Raw genomic sequence first — 25,320 nt, forward strand, 5'->3', positions numbered from 1 at the left:
TGTGTGCCAGGACACCCAGATCCCTCTGTGCCACTGAATTCTTCAGTCTCTCCCCATCTAAATAATATGCTGCTATTTTTATTCATCCTGCCAAAATGAAGAAATTCACATTTTCCCCCATTACACTCCATTTGCCAAAGTTTTGCACAGTCACTTAACTGACTATATCCCTTTTCAAACTCTCCAACTCTTGATAACGTGTTGCCCTATCTATTTTGGTGTCATCTGCAATTTTAGCTACCGTCTATTTTGGTCCTTTCACCCAAATCATTGATGCAGATTGTAAATGTTTGAGGCTCGAGTACTGATCCCTGCGATCTCCACTTGTTTCAGCTTGCTTGAAAAAGAGATCCATTTAACCCTACTAGTTTTCCCACTAATTCCCACTAATTCCGATTGACTCCAGTTAACCAATCCTTTATCCATGCATATGTTCCCACCTGTACCATGTAACCTTTGATATGTCAGCTTATTAGAGGCCTTCTGGAAATCACAGTACACCACAGCTCCTCTTTATCTTGCTTGTTACTTCCTCAGAAAACAAATGAATTAGTTAAACATGATTTCCCTTTCACAAACCCTTGTTTGTGCTTGATCAAATAATGATTTTCTGAATCCTGCTACAACCACCTTAATAATGGATTTAGCACTTACCCTGGGTCAGGTGTTTGACTATCTGGCTTATAGTTTTCTGCTTTCGTGAATAAATAGGTATTTTCCAATCTTCTGGGACCCTTCCAGAATCTGAGGAATTCTGAAAGATTATAATCAATGCTGTCTACTATCTCTGCAGTCACTTCCTTTAAGATCCTTGGATGGGGGCTTGTCAGCCTTCTGGTGTAATGATTCTCCAGCACCTTTTCATGGTGATAAGTTCTTCCCTCCCATTCACCCCTTGATTTTCCAAGTATCTTTTGGAAGCTTGCTTTTTTTTTTTAAATTCATTTTTACGGGATGTAGACTTTGCTGGGTAGGCCAGCATTTGTTGCCCATCCCTAATTGCCCTTGAGAAGGTGGTGGTGATCTGCCTTCTTGAACCGCTGCAGTCCATGTAGTATAGGTACACCGACCATGCTATCTATTATGGAGGGAGTTCCAGGATTCTGACCCAGCGACAGTGAAAGAACGGCGATATATTTCCAAGTCAGGGTGGTGAGTCACTTGGAAGGAACCCTTCGCGTGGTGGTGTTCCTATGTATCTATTGCTCTTACCCATCAGAGGCCTTCTGGAAATCAGAGTACACCACAGCTCCCCTTTATCCATCTTGCTTGTTACTTCCTCAGAAAACTAATGAATTAGTTAAACATGATTTCCCTTTCACAAACCCTTGTTGTCTGTGCTTGATCGTGATGGTCGTGAGTTTCAAAGGTGCTGCCAAAGAAACCTTTGTGAGTTCCTGCACTGCATCTTGGAGATGGTACACACTGCTGCTACTGTGTGTCAGTGGTGATGGGAGTGAATTTATGTGGAGCGGGTGCCAATCAAGTAAGCTGTTTTTTCCTGGATGTTGCAGAATTCTTGAGTTGTTGGAGCCGCACTCATCCAGGCAAGTGGAGAGTATTCCATTGCACTCCTGACTTGTGCCCTGTAGATGGTGGACAGGCTTTGGAGGTCAGGAGGTGAGTTATTCGCCCCTGGCTTCCGAGCTTCTAACCTCTTGTAGCCACAGTATTTATGTGGTTAGTCCAGTTCAATTTGTGGTCAATGGTAACCCCCCCTAAGATGTTGATAGTGGGGGGGTTCAGTGTTGGTAATGTCATTGAATGTCAGGGCGATTGTTTGGTTCTCCTTGTGTGGCCAAATGTTCCTTACCACTTGTCACACCAAGCCTGGAATTTGTCCAGGTCTTGCGTTTGCATGTGGACTGCTTCAGTGTCTGAGGAGTCGCAAATGGTGCTGAACATTGTGCAACCATCAGCGAACATCCCCAAATCTGTTTGAAGGAAAGTCATTCATGAACGAGCTGAAGATAATTGGGTCACGGACACGACCCTAAGGAATTAATGCAATGAATTGATGACTGACTTCCAACTACCACAGCCACCTTCCTTTGTGCTAGGTTTGACTAACTAATGGAGAGTTTTCCCACTAATTCCGATTGGCTCCAGTTTTGCGAGGTCTCCTTGATACCATACACAATCAGATGCTGCCTTGATGTCAAGGGCAATCGCACTCACTTCTACACTGGAATTCAGCGCTTTTATTCATGTTTCAACCAAGGCTGTAATGAGGTCAGGAGCTGAGTGACCAAGACGGAACCCAAACTGAGCATTCTTGAGCAGGTTATTACCGAGTAAGTGCCGCATGACAGCACTGGTGATGACTCCTTCCATCACTTTGCTGGTGATGGAGAGTTGACTGATAGGGCGGTAATTAGCCAGGTTGCATTTGTCCTGCTTTTTGTGTACAGGACATACCTGGGTAATTTCCTACATTGCCAGATAGATGCCAGTGTTTTATCTGTACTGGAATAGCAGCAAAAGTTTGCAGTTCAATTGCCGGAATATTGTCAAGGCCCAAAGTCTTTGCAGTGTCCAGTGCCTTCAGATGTTTTTTTGGTATTACGTGGGATGAATCGAATTGGCTGAAGACTGGCATCACTGATGTTGGGGACCTCTGGAGGAGACCGAGATGGATCATCCAATCGACATTTCTGGCTGAAGATTGTTGCAAATGCTTCAGCCTGCTCTTTTCCACAGATGTGCTGGGCTCCTCCATTATTGAGGGTGGGAATATTTGTTGGGCCTCCTTCTCCAGAGAGTTATTTTAATTGTCCACCACCATTTGCGACTGGGTGCAGTAGGACTGCAGAGCTTAGATCTGATCCACTGGTTGTGTGATTGCTTAGCTGTGTTTGTCACTTGCTGCTGATGTTGTTTAGCATGCAAGTAGTTCTGTGTTGGAGCTTCACCAGATTGACATCTCATTTTTCAGTATGCCTGGTGCTACTCCTGGCATGCTCTCCTGCACTCTTCATTGAACCAGGATTGATTCCCATGCTTGGTGGTCGTGATAGAGTGAAGGATATGCCAGGGTATGAGGTTACAGATTATGGCTGAATACAATTCTGCTGCTGTTGGCCACAGCCCCTCATGCATGCACAGACTTGAGTTGCTAGATCTGTCATCAATATATCCCATTTAGCACGATGGTACTGTCACACACCATGATGGAGGGTATCTTCAATGTGAAGATGAGACTTTGTCTCCACAACGACTGTCCAATGGTCACTTCTACCAATACTGTTATGGGCAGATGCATCTACAGCAGGCAGGTTGGTGAGGATGAGGTCAAGTATGCTTTTCCCTCTTGTTGGTTCCCTCACCAGCTGCTGCAGTTCCAGTCTATCAGCTATGTCCTTTAGGACCTGGCCGGCACCACTGGGCCACTCCTCGTGATGGGCATTGAAGTCCCCAACCCAGAGTTGATACTCAATGCTTCCTGAAATTAAATGAAATGAAATGAAAATCGCTTATTGTCACAAGTAGGCTTCAAATGAAGTTACTGTGAAAAGCCCCTAGTCGCCACATTCCGGCGCCTGTCCGGGGAGGCTGTTACGGGAATTGAACTGTGCTGCTAGCTTGCCTTGGTCTGCTTTCAAAGCCAGTGATTTAGCCCTGTGCTAAACAGCCCCATTTAATAATAATCTTTTATTGTCACAAGTACGAAGTTACTGTGAAAAGCCCCTTGTCGCCACATTCTGGCGCCTGTTCGGGTAAGCTGATATGGCAATTGAAGCAAACCAGCAGTCTATCCCACTGAGTTTTTGTTCAACATGAAGGAGTGCTGATTCATTAGCTGAGGGTGGACGGTATGTGGTAATCAGGAGGTTTCCTTATCGATGTTTGACATGAAACCATTTGCCTTCTTGGAGTCCAGAGTCAATGGTGACTCCGAGGGCAGCTCCCTCCTGACTCTATACCATTGTGCTTTCACCTCTGCTGGGCCTTTCCTGCCGGTGGGGATGGTGATAGTGGTGTCTGGGACATTGTCTGTAAGGTATGATTCTATGAGTATGGCTATGTTCAGCTGTTACTTGACTAGTCTTCGAGAAAGCTCTTCCAATTTTGTCACAACCTCCCAGATTGTGGCGTTTATAGCCAGATGTTAGAAAGAAGGACTCTGCAGGGTTTGGTTTGTCGTTTCTAGTGCTGGGTGGTCCGTCCGGTTTCTTTCCTTTTTATTGACTTTGTAGTGGTTTGATACAACTAAGTGATTTGCTAGGCCATTTCAGGGGGCATTAAGAGTCAACCACATTGCTTTGGATCTGGAGTCACATGAAGACAAGCTCGAGGATTGCAGATTCCCTTCCCGAAAGAGCATTTGTGAACCAGCTGTTTTTTTTAACGACAAATCATTATTAGACTTTTAATTCTACATATTTAATGGATTCAATTTCCACCATCTGCCATGGAGGGATTTGAAAATCACCAGTCCAGTGGCAATACCACTATGCCACCACCTCCCCCTTCTAAGTTGTCTATGGTGAAGACAGACGCAAGACACCTGTTCAATGCTTGTGCCCTTTCTTTGTTTTCTGTAATCAGTTCCCCAATTAATTTCTGGAAGACCAACACAGTCTTTAATTACTAGTTGGATTCCGCAATCATCTTTGTGTTGGGTATGACTCCAGCCAGCAGAAAGCTTTCCCCACTTCCCATTTACTTCAGATTTATTTGGGCTCCTTGATACCACACTGGATCAAATTTAGAATCAATCAAGTTGGCACCCATTGTATTCAAAATGTTCTGTTGGAATCAGGCGGCATGGTGGTGCAGTGGTTAGCACTGCTGCCTCAATGCTGAGGACTCTGCTTTGATCCTGACCCTAGGGCACTATCCGTGTGGAGTTTGCACATTCTCCCCTGTCTGAATGGGTCCCACCCCCACAACCCAAAGAGTAGGTGAATTGTCCCCTTAATTGGAAAAAAATTGAATTGAGTACTCTTAAATTTAAAAAAAAACGAGTAATGGAAGAATCTGGCCTCGTTTTCTTTCCTTGGTTTAATTGAAAACATGCTTACTTCAATATGACAGAGTAAAACTCCAACACTCAGATTTGTGGCTGTACGGGATGTTGCGAATAACTGTGTATAAGAAAGCAACCTTTTAGATGAGAATTATCTGGGGCTGCATATGTAAATTTCCAATGTCTGCAGATCTATCATCAAAGGTGAACCACTTTGTTGGGGCTGAAGGGGAAGCCAACTGATCAGGTCAATTTTGAGCACTTCAGTAAATGGTCAATCCACATTAAATTAATCTTTAGGAGTAAATCCCCTGAGCACTCCTTCCCAGCAGAGAAAATATCCTTTCTGATGCATGTCAAGCGGCTTAAAATTTCTTTGTACACCTTTTGCTTTGTCGTATTTCTGTAACATCATCGCACATATGTCTGGAAGCTCTTCAGTAACAGACAATGGTTTCTGTTCTGTGTGAAGCACTCTGGTCATGTCAAGCGTTTCATATTTTTTTAGGAGATCATTTGGGAAAAGTTAGCTTAATATTTTTTGGGTTTGTGCAAATATTGAGAGCCTGACTTGCAGCGGTTAAGATCAATATTGTATTTGTATGGCACCTTTCACAATCTCCGGATTTCCCCAAATCCTTCACAACTAATGAAGTTCCTTTGAAGCAGACACTTTACTTCAATCATTTATGATAAATATTCTGTTTGGCCTTTGTGTTGTTTGCTTTTACTAATTGATTTAAATTTCCAAATTATAGTTTCATTTTGGTAGATTATAAAATCTAATTCACAAAACTAGAAGATTGAAGGGGGAAGCAACTTCTCAGTTATTGACAGATCAAATACTTTGTTTCCTGGGCAGTGACCATAAATATAATCTGAAAGGGAACTGGTAATTTTTTTAAAAGAAACAGTACGTGTGTGTGAGCAAGCTACATCTATATCTTACCTGAATGGATTGAGCACGTGTGCTGCCATTTCTGTTGTGTATTCCTTCAGTAGTCCAGGGAGGTTAGGTTTATTTTGGTCCAATGGCACAACAACTGAGAATTTGTCGCTGCTGTTCTTGGCAAATCCTCAAGAATCTGAATTCTAAACTTTAAGGGATGTGGGGATTCAGTAATGAGATTGGACACAAACTTTTGAGGCCTGTGACACGATGGAAATAATCCAGTTCTAATCCTCCCACCCATAGAATGAATCCCTGAATATGTCCAAACTTAACATTTGCAGCAGTCGTGAGCTTAGGGTGCTTCACCAACCATGAAGGACCAAGTTGATAGTCTGACTGGAATGTAGAACATTATAAGAGCATGTAAAGCTTTGTGATCTTAAATAAGACAGTTCAATTACTCGTGAGCTTGTTCTGGAATAGTTGTTACAAAGCATGAAATGTTAAAAATGGCTCGATTATCTTGATAGAAAATGGCTTGTATATAATATTTGACCATTGCATATCCGAGTTATAATGAGTAATTTTTGTGTGTTAATTAATCATCTTGTGTTGTGACAAAATGCCAAATTTTAACTAACTCCCATTGTAACTCCATTCCATTGTTTTACTCCTAAAATTGTAATGAATTCGAACTTCTATTTTTGATTAAAATATTGATTGCCCCATGAAAGAAGCATTGTGCTCAATAAATGATGAATAACCTGAATTAACATTCGTGCAAAAAAGTGCTTTTGGTTATAGCTATCTTTGTGTGAGTGTTTTGTTTAACATGCAAGTCTTTAATTTTGGCACTTTCAGAAAATGATAATGGTGAATTCCAAACTGTGTTAATGTTGGCTATTTGCTGTTATTTTTCTCCGTCTTCATACTTTAGGAAATGTTATGGTCATAATTTCTCATTGCCCCATAATTAGAAACAGCTGCAGTGATCTGTTTAAAATGACAAAGGAATATTCAATCAAGGACACTAAATTAATCCTTAACATTGGCTATAGCACCAGAGTCTAGAGTTTATCACCCAGTTTATGCCTGGGAGTTTATGCCAACATTTGTGTCCCTTTGTTTTTGATTTATATCAATCAGTTGAGATTATATTAGCACCTATAATCACTGACCTCCCATCCATTCTCACTATTTGCCGATTGCATTAACAATTTTTTTGCCAATTAGAAAACAGATCGGGCACCAAAGTCATGAACTAACACTTCTTTATTAACCTTAGAATCTTCGGACTGAAACATAACATTGAGTCTGCAAATAATTGTTGGGATGAATTGACAAAATCCAAAAGCAGTTACAGAAGCAGGCAAAGGTTACCATTATGTCTCGGTAGTTCTGTATTGATTATTGTGCATTTGCTATTGAGGCCACTGAGATTGTTGCAAATTGTTGCTTTCAATTTCAATTGTAATTTCTTGATCAAGGAGTTAACAGAATTAGATAACCAATAATTGAGTAGAATGATGTTTACAGGCTTGTTGTGGCCCATGTCCTTATAAATGAATGTACATTATTATGATAGGATAACAGGCTGCCTCAGCTTCACCTTCCTCCACGGAGGCTTGGACTAGCCTTACTGGTCAAAGTTCCTCATCTAGGTTGGCAGGAAGTCCTATCCATCCCTTCTGGATGTTCTGCTCCTGCATAAATTCATTGTGTATCTGGCAAAGCTGTATTAAATCTCACCTCTTTTGATCTTCAAATCTGTACACGATCTAGCATATGTACCTGCCTACTGATATAGCCCTACTTCTCAACTGTAATTGTTGATACAACAGAATACCCTACTCTATAGTCTAGAAATAGAACTCCACACATTCTACTGCAAATCCATGCAAAACTGGCATTTAGTCCTCTCAGGGTCTTTGTTTACTCTATGATTTCTCTGGCCTTTGCTAGCAAAATGGTGCCATTGGGCCAAATAAAGCTGGGAAAACTTTTTATTTCAAAGTTTTTTTCCAAATTCTTAATATTTACAACAAATAGGGCAGCACGGTGGCCTAGTGGTTAGCACAGTTGCCTCACCGCGCTGAGGTCCCAGGTTCGATCCTGGCTCTGGGTCACTGTCTGTGTGGAGTTTGCACATTTTCCCCATGTCTGCGTGGGTTTCGCCTCCACGACCCAAAAAACAAATGTGCAGAGTAGGTGGATTGGCCACACTAAATTGTCCCTTAATTGGAAAAAATAATTGGGTAATCTAAATTTGAAAAAGAAAAAGTACAATACAACCCCCTCCCCCCCAGCAGTAAACGGTAACCAACTCTCCCAAAATGCAAAAAACCCCTAACTATTTTTAACCCCCTCCCCCTCTAGCAGCAAATTTAACTTTCTCCAGGACCAAAACTCCCAACAGGTGCCCCGCCACGCTGAGGCACAGGATGGTGGAGAAGCTGACATCCACCCAACCAGACCCGCTGCGAGTAATCTCATAGAAACATATAAAATCCTGGTGGGACTGGACAGGCTAGATGTGAGAATAATGTTCCTGATTTTGGGGACATCCAGAACTAGGTGTCACAGCCCAAGAATAACAGATAAGCCATTCAGTAATGAGATGAGGAAGAACTTCTCTCAGAGTTGTGAACTTGTGGAATTCTCTCCCACGGAGTGAAAGCAGTAGTGGGATGTTGAATGTGCATGATCAGATCATATTGAATGGTGGTGCAGGCTCGAAGGTCAGACTGGCCTACTCCTGCACCTATTTTCCATGTGCCTGGCGCGTCAACGACCGAGGAAGATTGTCCCACCTCAACAAGTAGGCCTTAAAACCCCCCCCCCCCCCCCCCAATTTAGCTAGTGGAATTTGAACTTCCGGAACCTGTCCAGTCCCAGGCACATCCAGCCCCAAATACCTAAAGTGAGATGCCGCCAAACAAAATGGCAGACCCCCACCCCCGTCCCCACTCATAGTTCAGGTGCTGCTGACTGTTTACAAGGCACAGTTTTAGAAAGCACATTGGTGAGGTGCAAAGAGGCACATCCAAACCAATACCTATCTTAAGACATCTGTACTGGAGACTTACAGAATCATAGAATCCCCACAGTGCAGGAGGACATTCGGCTGATTGGGCCTGCACCAGCCCTTGGAAAGTGCACCCAATCTAGGCCCATGCCTCCACTCTACCCCAGTAACTCCACCTAACCTTTTTGACGCTAAGGGCTAGTGCTAGCCACTGTGCCACCTTGCTGCCGAAACTTGAAAGATTGTTTAATTTAAGAACAATGGTTGGGAAGTTTCGCAGTTCTGAAAGGAGTAGGTGCATAGTACTTTGCTAATATACCTAAAATTGCGACAAACTTAAACCAGCAACATAGGGGAGAATGGTAGATTTTGTGGGAACATTTGAGGAAGAACTTGACTGATGTTTGAATGTGGGTGAATGGAAATAGTTTTTGAAATGACCAGATGGACATAGGTACCTTTGGCTTCTCGATACTTTGTTTCTAGTCTCATGGGATTTAGAATTGTTATGTATAGGATCTGAATTCACCATATATAGTTGCTCTGAGAGGATATGGTCTTGCATTTGGGAACTGTACACTTAGTTGAATGAGAAAATTTTTAAATGAATAGACAATTTTGAACACTATCCTTCTGATTCTTCTCTGGTAGAAGTGACTTGATCTCTGGTGCAGAATTTATTTAACTAATGATCAGTGGTTAACCACTCAACTGTGAGACTCTTGATCATCGCTACCTTTAGTGAGATTTTTTTTGAATAAAATGTATCTTGTTCGCAACATAATTTTATCCTGAAATTGTGGGTAAATGCAGGATCACATTGAATTTGGATGAACTATGAGCTCCAAACCTTTTCCTTTTTTGGTCAAAAGTAAATTATACTGTTGCTCAATTTGTTTCATAGTTTATTAACTGGTTTTATCATGGTGATTGCAAAATGTGCTAAAATTCAACCTTTCTAATTTTTTCCAGAATGACAGACTTTCAAGGTATGATTTTGTTCATTTTTCTGCCATTCCAAGATGATGTACTTGCTACATAATCAAAGCTATAAACGACACAATTTTTTTCAAAACCGTGTAGATTTTGTGTTCGTGCCGAACGTCTGATTTGCATCTTGTTGGGAGTCTCTGGAGAAAGAGTGTAATTGCGCCTTTGAGCATAATTGGGGAAGTCAAATTAGAAAGATTTACAGCTTTGTGAGCGATGCTTTATTTGTTGCAAATGTTTTGCTGGGAAGATTACCAAAGTTAGTAAGAAACCACAGTGTTCTGGAGCTGTTGCGTGAGGATTTATTTGATTGCAATAAACTTCTGCTCGGCATTATCTGATCTTCGAACCATAAAAAAATCAAGCTGACAATGTCTACTTGTTTTACAGGTTTGACTCTGGGCTTTCTAGCACTGTGCATAATGAGGGTTCCGACCAGATAACTGGTCGAACCAGTTTCTGTCCTTACAGAGGAAGCCGGCATGCAATTCACAACAGGGCAGAAAAGGAAGACTCGTTGGATTATAAAAAGGTGACCATTTACCTGGTGTCTTCTCTATATTGGTGCTTCGCAAAGGGGTTTATACATTGTAAAATAACCCTTGTCCCTAAATTGCTTGTATCTAGGTGCAAATCAGGCCCTTGAGTTACAGTCATATGTTAAAGCCCTACTCCCGGACCTGAGCACATAATCAAGCTGATAGTTCCAAACTGTGATTCTAAGGGAGTGCAATGCTAATAGAGTTCCTGTTTTTCAGATGCACTGTCAAAACAAGCTGTTTGACTGCTTGTTTGGGCTAAAAATTTCACGGCGCAATTTGCTGAAGTTTAGTGGAGTTCTGCTGTCCTGGAGGCAATATATTATTCCTCGACCAAAGCCAATGATCCGTCCAGTTACCTTGTTTTTGTGTGACATGCATAGGTGAAAAATGGCTGCTGTGTTTCATAAGTGACTACATTTCAAAAAATAAATAATTGACTTGAAGCAATTTTGTAATTACCCTGGTTTGTGCAAAGCAAGTTCATTCCTGCTAATGACAACAAGTTTTGCCAAGTAGAACAATTTATTGAAAAGACAATGCTACATTTGGTGAACAGTGGTATTTAACTTGTAGCATTTAAATGTGAAATTCCAGGTATTACAATGATTGAAGTTTGGTATTTTCACAGCTTTATGAACAGTTCCTGGCAGAAAATGAGAAACTTAAGGCGAATCTACACGACACAAACATAGAACTCAATGAGTTAAAAGTGCAATTAGAGAAAATGACACAGGTAAATGCAACAGTTAACTCTTTGGTGGATGAAAAAGATGAACACATGCGAACATTTGAAAAAATGTATTCTGCAACATTGAAATTGAAAGTTTGAGTCCGAATAGCAAATGTTCAGTTTATCTTGCATCCATATCTTTAATTGATCTTAATCCTGAGTAGCTCTTATTGGATTGCTTTTGTCTTGGTGTTTTGAATGGACCAATATTTGTACAGTAGATTCTAATCAGACAGGTTATTTTGACCAATGGAATCTAGCAAGGCTGCCCAGTCACCACTGGTCAGACTTACCTTCAGTTGTTACCAACACAAAACGCTTCTGCAGCTGTAGGAACTGATCATGGAAGAAACTTAATCACTGGCACCAAATCTAAAGTGAGGGTATGGCAGATAATGTAAGATATAAGTGGAACCTTATCCAGTAAGTTAATTTCATAGAATCTGTATGTTTGCCACCAATGTTTTTCCAAACTTCTCATTGTTGGGCGAGACAAATGGAGGACATTGGTGATTGAGGTTTGTGCATACCCCATCTGCATTCAGCTTGTAACTGTGGCCTTACTGGTTCACAGAATCTTAAAGTGCAGAAGGAGGCCATACAGCCAAGTTTGCACTGGCTTGCTGAAGGAGCATACTCTTGAATGGGAACAGTTTCTTACTATTTGCAAGCAAAATACGGTGTACGCTGAAATCATTAAAAAAAAAGCCCAGAAAATGCTGGAAAACCTCAGCATGTCTGGCAGCAACCATGGAGAGAGTGTTACAATCTCAGTTGGGTGTTATAATTGGATAGGAAGATCCCAGAATGAAACCCTGGCTTAGGGCTCGAGATGTACACTCAAGGCTTCCAATGGTTAAAAAAGGGTTTTATTGATGAACACTATACAAACACTATACAACAGGTCTTAACACTTGGTTCTCTGGTCCTCACTGCCTGGGATCCAGCTCCCAGAGCCCTGTGCAAACTCACCATTGGCCAAGGTTCGCATGCGATTGGCCCTCAGCCAGTGATGGGGTCCATGGTGCCGCCACCCCCCCCCCCCCCCCCCCCCCCCCCCCGAAAGGGGCTGCACTACCACATCTATTCCTCCTTAACTTCCTTTTTACAACTACCGCAAAGAAAATATATACAGAAGTTACAAATGTTAACAGAGGAAAGGAGAGTTAATCAAAAATCAGTAAATCTGGAGATCTCCAGGTCCTCCCAGAACTCTGTTGCGCTGCCACTCTTTGGGTGATCAAGTGGTCAACCAGTCAGTGCCTCCTCAGGAGGCACCACTTCACAACAGGCGAACTGGCGCCATAGGCCTCAACATATGCAGCTGATTAAACAGAAACATGAGTCTCTCTCCCTCGATCTTTCTCTCCCTCGCTCTCTTTCCATTGCCCTCTCTCTCCCTTTCCCTCTCTCTCCCTTGCCCTCTCTCTCCCTTGCCCTCTCTCTCCCTTGCCCTCTCTCTCCCTTGCCCTCTCTCTCCCTTGCCCTCTCTCTCCCTTGCCCTCTCTCTCCCTTGCCCTCTCTCTCCCTTGCCCTCTCTCTCCCTTGCCCTCTCTCTCCCTTGCCCTCTCTCTCCCTTGCCCTCTCTCTCCCTTGCCCTCTCTCTCCCTTGCCCTCTCTCTCCCTTGCCCTCTCTCTCCCTTGCCCTCTCTCTCCCTTGCCCTTCTCTCTCCCTTGCCCTCTCTCTCCCTTGCCCTCTCTCTCCCTTGCCCTCTCTCTCCCTTGCCCTCTCTCTCCCTTGCCCTCCCTCTCCCTTGCCCTCTCTCTCCCTCGCCCTCTCTCTCCCTTGCCCTCTCTCTCCCTTGCCCTCTCTCTCCCTTGCCCTCTCTCTCCCTTGCCCTCTCTCTCCCTTGCCCTCTCTCTCCCTTGCCCTCTCTCTCCCTTGCCCTCTCTCTCCCTTGCCCTCTCTCTCCCTTGCCCTCTCTCCCTTGCCCTCTCTCTCCCTTGCCCTCCCTCTCCCTTGCCCTCCCTCTCCCTTGCCCTCCCTCTCCCTTGCCCTCCCTCTCCCTTGCCCTCCCTCTCCCTTGCCCTCCCTCTCCCTTGCCCTCCCTCTCCCTTGCCCTCCCTCTCCCTTGCCCTCCCTCTGTCTTGCCCTCTCTCTGTCTTGCCCTCTCTCCCTTGCTCTCTCTCCCTTGCCCTCTCTCTCCCTTGCCCTCTCTCTCCCTTGCCCTCCCTCTCCCTTGCCCTCCCTCTCCCTTGCCCTCCCTCTCCCTTGCCCTCCCTCTCCCTTGCCCTCCCTCTCCCTTGCCCTCCCTCTCCCTTGCCCTCCCTCTCCCTTGCCCTCCCTCTCCCTTGCCCTCCCTCTCCCTTGCCCTCCCTCTCCCTTGCCCTCCCTCTCCCTTGCCCTCCCTCTCCCTTGCCCTCCCTCTCCCTTGCCCTCCCTCTCCCTTGCCCTCCCTCTCCCTTGCCCTCCCTCTCCCTTGCCCTCCCTCTCCCTTGCCCTCCCTCCTTTGCTCTCTCTCCCTCCTTTGCCCGCTCTCTCCCTCGCCCTCGCTCCCTCTCTCCCTCGCCTTCTCTCTCCCTCGCCCCGCCCCCCCTCTCCCCGCCCCCCCTCTCCCTCGCCATGGCCCCTCTCTCCCTCGCCCCGCCCATCCTTTCCCTCGCCCCGCCCATCCTTTCCCTCGCCCCGCCCATCCTTTCCCTCGCCCCACCCATCCTTTCCCTTGCCCCGTCCCCTCTCTCCCTCTCCCCGTCCCCTCTCTCCCTCTCCCCGTCCCCTCTCTCCCTCGCCCCGTCCCCTTTCTCCCTCGCCCCGTCCCCTCTCTCTCCCTCGCCCCGTCCCCTCTCTCCCTCGCCCCGTCCCCTCTCTCCCTCGCCGAGTCCCCTCTCTCCCTCGCCGAGTCCCCTCTCTCCCTCGCCGAGTCCCCTCTCTCCCTCGCCGAGTCCCCTCTCTCCCTCGCCGAGTCCCCTCTCTCCCTCGCCCCGTCCCCTCTCTCCCTCGCCCGTCCCCTCTCTCCCTCGCCCTGTCCCCTCTCTCCCTCGCCCTGTCCCCTCTCTCCCTCGCCCTGTCCCCTCTCTCCCTCGCCCCGCCCCTCTCTCTCTCGCCCCGTCCCTCTCTCCCTCGCCCCGTCCCCTCTCTCCCTCGCCCCGTCACCTCTCTCCCTCCTTTGCTCTCTCTCCCTCCCTCGCCCACTCTCTCCCTCGCCCACTCTCTCCCTCGCCCACTCTCTCCCTCGCCCACTCTCTCCCTCGCCCACTCTCTCCCTCGCCCACTCTCTCTCCCTCGCCCCCGCTCTCTCCCTCGCCCTCGCTCTCTCCTCTCCCTCGCCCCCGCTCTCTCCCTCGCCCCCTCTCCCGCGCCCCCCCCTCCCCCTCCCCCGCCCCCCCTCCCTCGCCCCGTCCCCCCCTCCCCTCGCCCCGTCCCCCCCTCCCTCGCCCCGTCCCCCCCTCCCTCGCCCCGTCCCCCCCTCCCTCGCCCCGTCCCCCTCTCCCTCGCCCCGTCCCCTCTCCCTCGCCCCGTCCCCCTCTCCCTCGCCCCGTCCCCCTCTCCCTCGCCCCGTCCCCCTCTCCTTGCCCCGTCCCCCTCTCCCTCGCCCCGTCCCCTCTCTCCCTCACCCCGTCCCCTCTCTCCCTCGCCCCGTCCCCTCTCTCCCTCCTTTGCTCTCTCTCCCTCCCTCGCCCACTCTCTCCCTCGCCCTCTCTCTCCCTCGCCCTCTCCCTCGCCCTCTCCCTCGCCCTCTCTCTCCCTCGCCCTCTCTCTCTCCCTCGCCCTCTCTCTCCTCGCCCTCTCTCTCCCTCGCCCTCTCTCTCCCTCGCCCTCTCTCTCCCTCGCCCTCTCTCTCCCTCGCCCTCTCTCTCCCTCGCCCTCTCTCTCCCTCGCTCCCTCGCCCCCTCTCCCTCACCCCGCCCCCCCTCCCCGCCCCCCCTCTCCCTCGCCCCGCCCCCCCTCTCCCTCGCCCCGTCCCCCCTCTCCCTCTCCCCGTCCCCTCTCTCCCTCTCCCCGTCCCCCTCACACTCGCCCTCGCCCCGTCCCCTTTCTCCCTCGCCCCGTCCCCCTCTCCCTCGCCCCGTCCCCCTCTCCCTCGCCCCGTCCCCCTCTCCCTCGCCCCGTCCCCCTCTCCCTCGCCCCGTCCCCTCTCTCCCTCGCCCCGTCCCCTCTCTCCCTCCTTTGCTCTCTCTCCCTCCCTCGCCCACTCCCTCGCCCTCTCTCTCCCTCGCCCTCTCTCTCCCTCGCCCTCTCTCTCCCTCGCCCTCTCTCTCCCTCGCCCTCTCTCTCCCTCGCCCTCCTCTCCCTCTCTCTCCCTCGCCCTCTCTCTCCCTCGCCCTCTCTCTCCCTCGCCCTCTCTCTCCCTCGCCCTCTCTCTCCCTCGCCCTCTCTCTCCCTCGCCCTCTCTCTCCCTCGCCCTCTCTCTCCCTCGCCCTCTCTCTCCCTCGCCCTCTCTCTCCCTCGCCCTCTCTCTCCCTCGCCCTCTCTCTCCCTCGCCCTCTCTCTCCCTCGCCCTCTCTCTCCCTCGCCCTCTCTCTCCCTCGCCCTCTCTCTCCCTCGCTCCCTCTCTCCCTCTCTCCCTCGCCCCCTCCTCCCTCGCCCCGCCCCCCCTCTCCCTCGCCCCGTCCCCCCTCTCCCTCGCCCCGTCCCCCCTCTCCCTCGCCGAGTCCCCTCTCTCCCTCGCCGAGTCCCCTCTCTCCCTCGCCGAGTCCCCTCTCTCCCTCGCCGAGTCCCCTCTCTCCCTCGCCGAGTCCCCTCTCTCCCTCGCCCCGTCCCCTCTCTCCCTCGCCCCGTCCCCCTCTCTCCCTCGCCCCGTCCCCTCTCTCCCTCGCCCCGTCCCCTCTCTCCCTCGCCCCCGTCCCCTCTCTCCCTCGCCCCGTCCCCTCTCTCCCTCGCCGAGTCCCCTCTCTCCCTCGCCGAGTCCCCTCTCTCCCTCGCCCCGTCCCCTCTCTCCCTCGCCCCGTCCCCTCTCTCCCTCGCCCCGTCCCCTCTCTCCCTCGCCCCGACCCCCTCTCCCTCGCCCCGCCCCCCCCCCTCGCCCCGCCCCTCTCTCCCTCGCCCCGTCCCCTACCCTCTCTCCCTCGCCCCGTCCCCCCTCTCCCTCGCCCCGTCCCCCCTCTCCCTCGCCCTGTCCCCTCTCTCCCTCGCCAGGAATCTAACCTGGATCCTGGAGCTGTGAAGCAACTGGGGTAACCACTGTACTACTGTGCTGCTCGAACTTCATCAACACCACTACCCTTATATACACTCTGGTCACATGCTCAAAGAAATTCAATTCAATTTATTAGGTATGACATCCCTCTGACAAAGCCGTGCTGACTATCCCAGATCAAACCTTACCTCTCTAAGTGGAGATAGATTCTCTCCTTCACAATTTTCTCCAGTAGTTTCCCTACCACTGACATGAGAATCACTGGTCTGTAGTTCCCTGTCTTCTGATTGCCAATGTTGAATAAGGAAGGAAATCTGCTGTGCTTAGTTGTCATAGCCTACATGTGACTCCAGTCCCACAGCCAAGTGGTTGACTCTTCACTCAACTCTGAAAATGCCCAGCAAGCCCAGAGTTCAATGGCAATTAGGGATTGACACCACATTCTGACTATGCCAGTGATGCCCACACCCTATGAAAACATTTAAAGATGCAGGGCACTAACTTGTGACTCTCAATATTTCCAAATTGGCTTGTTTGCAAACAACTTAATTATTTTGAATGTAGGGCTTTGGATTCACCAGGGCATTCACACTGAGCAAGCATTGATGAACAAAGATCATTGATTGATTGCTTGCATTTAGCAGATCTTCCTCTTCAAATATGATTCTGTCCACACGCACTTCCTTCACAATTCCTGAAATTTGGTGATATGGAGTCTGTTGGGCTCAATTTCAAAGCTCCACATTATGCTTCAAGAATAGCTAAAATGTTTTGACCTGTTTGGGAATAGGTAATATGAAATGTTTTCCTTGATGCACTTTTGGAAAGAGAAATTATAATTGGCGTCAGTAGTCTTAAAATGTCAATGATAACTGTGACTTAAAAATGGCATTGAATAGCCACACTTTGTCTCTGCTATGTTGAGTGTAATCTGATATGAACCAGCGAGATGATGCTCAATGCACATAACCTAACATTGTTTTTCAGAGGCAAGAAAGGATAGCTGATCGATCGCTGCTAGAGATGGAGAAAAGGGTAATCTTCAGTTTACAGTTCAATCCTGTATCGTACTGGTACTGAAAATTTTAAAAACATTCAGTGATCGTGATACTTTCAGCAATTTGTGAGATTACTGTGTTACGACTCTCTGTCGTGTTCAGTCAGTTCCAGCCCCACAAACCCTGGAGTCCCAACTCAAGTGAATTAACCCAATAATTTGTGTACTCTCCTGATATCTTTAACTCTCGACTGGTCCAATGAGTTGCAGACACCGATTTTTAAGTAAAACAAATTATAAACTGTTTATTTGTAACAAAAGGAAACAATGAACATATAATGGAACAATGGTCCACTAGTCTAACTATTCCCAAAACCCTGTCCCATCGTCCACCCAGGCACACATGGTGAAGGGTGTAGGAGAGGTTATAAAAACAACAGAGGTGTGAGAGATTTGTGATTTTTGTGGTCCACGATCTTCCAAAGACACACAGTGTCAGACTTGGGTGGATTGGCTTTCCTAATGGTTGTCGTCAATTATAACATGGAGGCAGTAGAATTCCCTTCAGAGTCACTTGCATTTGTCAGACCTCTGCCAGTCTAACCCTCAGATCACTGAGGTAATATTAGAACTCTTCACCTGGAGATTTCACCAGGTTTTTAAGCAACCCCTTCTTCCTGCAGGTGGCACTGGACTAGGTCCTTCTGCAGGTTGAACTGACTGCATAGAGAAAGGTCTTTAACCACAGGTCATCAGTTGAGAAAAGTTAGTTTCAGCTCCCAGCCTTTTACTCCGAAGTGGAACTTTCACGGACTGGCACTTTGATTGTCTGCCTGAGCTGTGACCAATCACCAGTGAAAATATGAAAAGGTCCGGAATTCCAGAAGAGGTGATTGGCTGGTAGCCGAGCCCGTTAAAATGACATCACGGGCTATGCCGCAAAGCATACTGAATCAGAGAAAATCTGCCGGATCAGTCCACAGAGCATCTTGCAGCGGTTTGGAGGGGAAGGGGGTTTGGTTCAAAACCAAAAGTCTGTGGTTTTAAAACCAGCCAGAAGGACGGGCATTAAAATAGAAACACAAAACAGCCCAGGGTTTAACAAGTTCCAATTGATTTAAATGACATTGTAATGTCCAGTTGAACTTTCGTGGATTTATAATCCGCGTGGACAAAAGTTTTCTTGAACCCTGAACATATTAAAAATGTGATATTTTAGGTAAAAGTGATCCACTGTGGCATGAGGACTAAGTTCAAAAATGGATCTTGCATTGAATTGCATCGTTATCGTAATTTTATCAGCATTGCAACTTTTAATAAAACTGCAGCAGCAAGTTGAAAAATGTCTGAAAATAGATTGTACAGAATGTGTTATTGTTACAGAATGCATTTAATCTTGTACAGTAGAAGCTGACTTCTTTCCATCACCGTTAAACCACAAACACTGTAGTTTATTAAAGTTTGTTTCCACAAATATCAGATGTTGACTGCATGCATTCTCAAGTGCAGTCCAGAGTTGGAGCTCCATAATTGTGCACAGGTTGGTTAAAAGCCATGGCACAGGGTGTAATTGGTTCAACAGATCCAGACCTTGCAGGGTGTCTTTCCATCACTCACCAGAACAGCATGCAAACTTTCATTGAAGTGGAAAACAGTTTGCTTTTGTAAAAAAGGCAGCCTGGGGGAGGAGGATCATTTTAGAAAACAGTGGGTGAAGAGTTGGAGCAAAAAGTGATTTTTCTAAACCTCGATTTTCATTTTAATGCAAAGTTGGTGTGACGATTTGTCATTATTTAACAGGAAAGAAGAGCTTTGGAGAGAAAGATTGCAGAAATGGAAGAGGAGCTTAAGGTGAATTATTGTTCATCAAATTAATTAATATTCTTTACATGAGAGAGTTTCTTAGATTACTTAAATACAAACTTGAAAAATCCTCAAAAGGGGATCTTTTAAATGGCGCTAGAAGTTTTCTGGTGTGGAAATGAGATTGTATGTTAACTTCTGGTGTATAACAATGTAATTAAATGACTGCTGACCAAATAAGATTGAATATGTTGAGACTAGTGATTGTAATGGCAGATTAAAATTGGAAACAGCAATATAAACAAATTTCAGACTGTTTACCAGAATATTATACAGCTATTAGAATTCTTCAGTGATATTGTTTTTCAGAAATAAAATTGTTACTGCTTGATTTGATCTTGGAATTGGCAGCCATCTACAACATGGTTTTCTTTTAATGTACATGATATATAAAGAGGCTGTATCATAATGCATTTGACAAAACCTCAAGGCCCTGGTTTTCCCCTTGGTTCAGTTAGATAACTGGCACAATTGTTTCCATGCAATCAAATAAACCGATTCATGTGATTGTTAATTTGTTTTCTAATAATTAAATTGAAGGAAGGCTTCCGCTGCTAACTAACACAGTAAACCAGTGTAAGGGCGTGCTTATTATTTTGTTGCTCACAGTGCACAGAGAAACTCAACCCTATTACGTTAATGGTGCAATTTCTGTGAGCTACCATGACCTGGTTCATTTTGAACATCTGCCTTCAACAGGGTAAGAGTCAAGTTAAAATATTTTCTTCATGCTCAGCTGCCTGTTTGAATTGTATTTTGTTATCCCTCAACATCCTGCAAAATCATGCTGCTTTTTCAACATCTCTCCTTTGTTTCAGAATTTCCATCCTATATTGGGTTATTTAAGCACTCATTCCTAAGTAAAAGTAATTTTCACTATCACGTGGTCTGAACTTCCAACTTCATCAAGCTGGAGAGAAGCTGAATGTTAAGTTTTGCAGATGGTGGTCTTTTACATCGAGGCCAGGAGATTGAAATTCTTGGCATTAATCATCATGTATTTATTTACTTGCTGGACCTCATTAATTGAACAGCATCATTTTTGTTCCTGTATTAGGCCCATATTGTAATTTGAATGCTTCAACAATTGTTTTGGGCTTTTAAGAGGAGGGACAGCAGTTGCTTGCGTAGAAATATCTCCACCGAGCTGCAACAGGTCCTATTTGGATTGGATTGGATTTGTTTATTGTCACGTGTACCGAGGTACAGTGAAAAGTATTTTTCTGCAAGCAGCTCAACAGATCATTCAGTACATGGGAAGAAAAGGGAATTAAACAAAATTCAAGAAAATACATAATAGGGCAACACAAAATATACAATGTAACTACATAAGTATTGGCATCGGATGAAGCATACAGGGTGTAGTGTTAATGAGATCAGTCAATAAAAGGGCCATTTAGGAGTCTGGTGACAGTGGGGAAGAAGCTGTTTTTGAGTCTGTTCGTGCGTGTTCTCAAACTTCTGTATCTCCTGGGCGATGGAAGAAGTTGGAAAAGTGAGTAAACTGGGTGGGAGGGATCCTTGATTATGCTGCCCACTTTCCCCCCGGCAGCGGGAGGTGTAGATGGAGTCCATGGATGGGAGGCAGGTTTGTGTGATGGACTGGGCGGTATTCACGACTCTCTGAATTTCCTTGCGGTCCTGGGCCGAGCAGTTGTCATACCAGGCTGTGATGCAGCCCGATAGGATGCTTTCTATAGTGCATCTGTAAAAGTTGGTAAGGGTTAATGTGGACATGCCAAATTTCCTTAGTTTCCTGTGCTTTCTTGGTTATAGCGTCAACGTGAGTGAACCAGGAGAGATTTTTGGTGATGTGAACCCCTAGGAATTTGAAACTGCTAACCATCTCCACCTCGGCCCCGTTGATGATGACAGGGATGTGTACAGTACTTTGCTTCCTGAAGTCGATGACCAGCTCTTTAGTTTTGCTGGCATTGAAGCAGGGATTGTTGTTGTTACACCACTCCAATAGGTTCTCTATCTTCCTCCTGTTTTCTGACTCGTCGTTATTCGAGATCCGGCCCACTATGGTCGTATCGTCAGCAAACACGTAGATGGAGTTGGAACCAAGTTTTGCCGCGCAGTCGTGTGTGTACAGGGAGTAGAGTAGGGGGCTAAGTACGCAGCCTTGCGGGGTACCGGTATTGAGGACTATTGTGGAGGAGGTGTTGGTGTTCATTCTCACTGATTGATTGTGGTCTGTTGGTCAGAAAATCGAGGATCCAATTGCAGAGTGGAGAGCCAAGTCCTAGGTTTTGGAGCTTTGGTATGAGCTTGGCTGAGATTATGGTGTTGAAGGCGGAGCTCTAGTCAATAAAAAGGAGTCTGATGTAGGAGTCCTTGTTTTCGAGATGCTCTAGGGATGAGTGTAGGGCCAGGGAAATGGCGTCTGATGTGGACCGGTTGCGAAGGTATGCGAATTGAAGTGGGTCAAGGCGTTCCGGGAGTCTGGAGGTGATGCGCTTCATGATTAGCCTCTCGAAGCACTTCATTACAACTGACATCAGAGCCACCGGGCGGTAGTCATTGAGGCACGTTGCCTGGTTCTTCTTTGGTACCGGTATGATGGTGGTCTTCTTGAAGCAGGTGGGGACCTCAGAGTGGAGTAGGGATAGGTTAAAAATGTCTGTGAATACCTCTGCCAGCTGGTCTGTGCAGGCTCTGAGTCCACGACCAGGGATCCCGTCCAGGCCCGTCGCCTTCCATGAGTTCACTTTCAGGAAGGCCGATCTGACTTCGGAAGCTGTGATGGTGGGTATGGGTGAATTATGGGCTGCTGGGGCACTCGACAGTGGATTGTTGGTTACCTGCTCGAACCGAGATCGAATGCATTAAGTTAATCGGGGAGGGGTGCGTTGCTGCCAGAGATACTGCTCGGCTTCGCCTTGTAGCCCGTTATGTTGTTTAGTCCTTGCCACAATCGCTGAGAGTCTGTGACTCTAGCTTAGTTTGATATTCTCTCTTGGCATCTCGGATGGCTTCTATTTCTATTTATATCTTTTCTGGCTGGAGAACCATTTTGGAGATATCAGAAACTTTTCATGGAGCATTCGAGCCATTGCAGTACACAATTGAACAATTGGTCCATGCCGGTTCCCTGGAGAGCAATCTAGTCAGTCCCATGCCCCTGCTCTAACCCGTAGCCTCGCAAGTTTATTTTCAAGTGCCTATCCAGTTTCGGGTCCTATCCAGATTTTTGAACATCACTACTTTCACTTTCTCTGTCGGCAGAAAGTTCCAGGTATTACCACTTGCTGTTTGAATAAAAGTTCTTCCTGCATCTTTTGCCCAATATCTTAAATCTTTGTATCCTTGCTCCTTTTACCATCAGCTAATGGGGGTTATTTATGAAGGCCTGCCTTCTGAACCTTGCCCCTCGCCGAAGGAGTGGTGATCCTCAGGTTAAATCACCACCAAGCAGCCCTCCCCATCAAAGGGGAAAGCAGCTTATGGTCATCTGGGACTATGGCAACTTTACCGTACCTAATGGAAGTGGCTTTTCTTTGTCTACTTTATCTAAACCTATCGTAACCTTGTGCCTATCAAATCCCTTCTTAATCTTCTTTGCTCCAAAGAGAACAACCTCTGCTTCTCCAACCTGATGTTCGAACTAAGTTCCCTCGTCCCTCCAGCCATTTTGCTAAACCTTCTGTGTTCACTTGAGGACTTTCACATCTTTGCCGAAGTATGATGACAAGAGTTGGGCACCATCATCTAATTCTGGCCTGGCTACAGTTTCAAAAAGATCCAGTGGAAATTCCTTGCTTCGGTACTCTACCTCCTATTTATGAAGCCCGAGATCCAATTAATCTTGCTCAGTACTCTCTCAGTATATCCTGCTGCCTTCAAAGGTCTGTGCACAGGAACCCTCGGGTCCTTCGGTTTTTGCGCACTCTTTCGAATTGTGCCAGTATTTTCTTTCTTCGTTTCTGCCAAAATACAGCAATTCACACTTCTTCATGTTAAATTCTATCACAACTAGCCTATCTTTTCCCTGTTGCTGCCAATTGGTAACATCCTCACCATTTGTCACACCTCCATTTTGGTATCATTGGCAAATTGAACTTCCCTGTATTCCTTGCACTATTAATTCTGCATTAGGCATTCTCTTTTGAAGGGGGCTCCATTATTTCAACACAACATAGTCAAAAGCTGAAACTATTTATATTTAAATTCAAAGCCACTTTCAAGTCTTGAATTAGACACTAGATTTACTGTTTTGCATCGTTTTTCCTTGGGTATCGAGGAAGGAATGACATTTTTTGAAACTAATCACTTGATAGGGCTCATTTAAATGGTTTCATGGGAACGCAACAGATTGCTCCTCTTCCCCTGCAACAAAAAAGGAGTCCACTTTTACTCTTTCGTATGAAAACCTGTTTTGTCAGACTGGGTTCTTGCTGGTCTCCATGTGATGAGGGTTTGCGGTTGAGGTCTCTACACTCCAAGAAAAAGTTGGTCATTGTGCCAAGGAGCTGGCTCTGCTGGGTTTTTGTTTGTCATTTCTGTTCGGATTGCTGTTCCGTGCCCTTTTTCTGCGCAACCCGTAATGTCCTAGTAATTATTCTGACCCCTGATAGATAAAGTTGAGTTTGCATCATTTGCTGCCTTTTGGGGAACGTGTCTCACATTCTTCTTGCACTATTTATGAGATGTTTCTTCAGTTCACTGGTACTTCATGAACATTTGAATTCCCCGTTAAAAGGAAGAGGAGTCGCAACATGTTTAGAAAAAGTTCCCTGCTGTGGAACTTTTCAAAAGGCAACCTTTGAATCATTGCTGTCCTATCACTAATACTTCACATGAAGAATTTCAGTTGCTCTGACCAGGTGGAGGAACTTGCTTCAGGAGTTCATTTGTCACTCAACTGCTTAGAACATAGAACATTACAGCGCAGTACAGGCCCTTCAGCCCACGATGTTGCACAGTCCTGTGAAACCCTTCTAAAGTCCCTCTACACTATTCCCTTATCGTCCATATGCCTATCCAATGACCATTTGAATGCGTTTAGTGTTGGCGAGTCCACTACTGTTGCAGGCAGGGCATTCCACGCCCTCACTACTCTCCGAGTAAAGAACCTACCTCTGACATCTGTCCTATATCTATCTCCCCTCGATTTAAAGCTATGTCCCCTCGTGCTGGACATCACCATCCGAGGAAAAAGGCTCTCGATGTCTACCCTATCTAATCCTCTGATCATCTTGTATGTCTCAATTAAGTCCCCTCTTAACCTTCTTCTCTCTAACGAAAACAGCCTCAAGTCCTTCAGCCTTTCCTCATATGATCTTCCCTCCATACCAGGCAACATTCTTGTAAATCTCCTCTGTACCCTTTCCAATGCTTCCGCATCCTTCCTATAATGTGGCGACCACATTTTGGCTACTGAGTGGTGATCTTTTCTTCATGAAGCTAACCACAGATTATTTTGATTACTTTTTTCCTATGTCACATATGTTTCTGTCATTTTTAATATCAGTGTGTATCAAGCAGTTCTGGAGACTGCAAATAGTCTCTGGTTCTTGAATCAACAGCAGGCGGTTAATGGCATTGACTAGAGCTGAACTAAACCAACCATAAGAATACCATGACAACACGAGTAAGGCAAAGGCTGTACTTGAATGTGTGAGTTACCTTCTGGTCCCTCAACTTCTCCACCATCTACAAGCACTTGAGTCTTGAATATGATTCATTTCCACCCTAAGTTGCACACCGTCCTATTTTGAACATATGTTTTTGTTCTTTCGTCTGTGCTGCATCAATATCTTGTCATTCCCTACCTAGCGCCCTCAGCACAAGGTGGGCAGTGATGCAAGAAGAAAGTTCACAAGCATTAGGTGTTAACGAATGGTCCATAAAGGCATTGGATCACCTTGCAATCATGGAGTGTGGTTCCTGGAAGCTTGCTCACAGTAGCCATAAACAGCCAGAATAATGTGTGAAACTCTGACCTTGTCATATGCGTGTTTTTAGTAAACAGTGGTCTTGATCTGTGTATGTCTTGTCCTGATGATTTAAATCATTTCACCTGCTATTGGGGATCGTGATTGGCTTTTTTCTGTCTTAATTGCCTGATTGAAAGTGCAATGAATATGCATAGGAGTGTTGGGATATGCACAAATATTGTGCTTTTGTCTCCTCATGGAATTATGATGTAACTCTTTTCATGACACCATGGAATCTATGCTTGCAGCATGGTAGCACAGTGGTAGTATTGTGGCTTCACAGCGCCAGCAT

At 46.3% G+C, this 25,320-nt stretch overlaps 1 protein-coding gene across 1 annotated transcript in view; it reads left to right on the plus strand.

Annotated features, from left to right (window-relative positions):
* Window positions 1-25,320, plus strand: part of LOC119955117 (protein phosphatase 1 regulatory subunit 12A-like) — a 291,292-nt gene that overhangs the window by 258,291 nt on the left and 7,681 nt on the right. Inside the window, 5 exon segments of the mRNA XM_038781005.1 lie at window positions 9,859-9,875; window positions 10,267-10,408; window positions 11,047-11,151; window positions 17,214-17,261; window positions 19,024-19,074. Coding sequence (XP_038636933.1) covers window positions 9,859-9,875; window positions 10,267-10,408; window positions 11,047-11,151; window positions 17,214-17,261; window positions 19,024-19,074 — 363 coding nt within the window.

This window comes from Scyliorhinus canicula, chromosome 20 (assembly GCF_902713615.1).
Source record: "Scyliorhinus canicula chromosome 20, sScyCan1.1, whole genome shotgun sequence".
Taxonomy (NCBI): domain Eukaryota; kingdom Metazoa; phylum Chordata; class Chondrichthyes; order Carcharhiniformes; family Scyliorhinidae; genus Scyliorhinus; species Scyliorhinus canicula.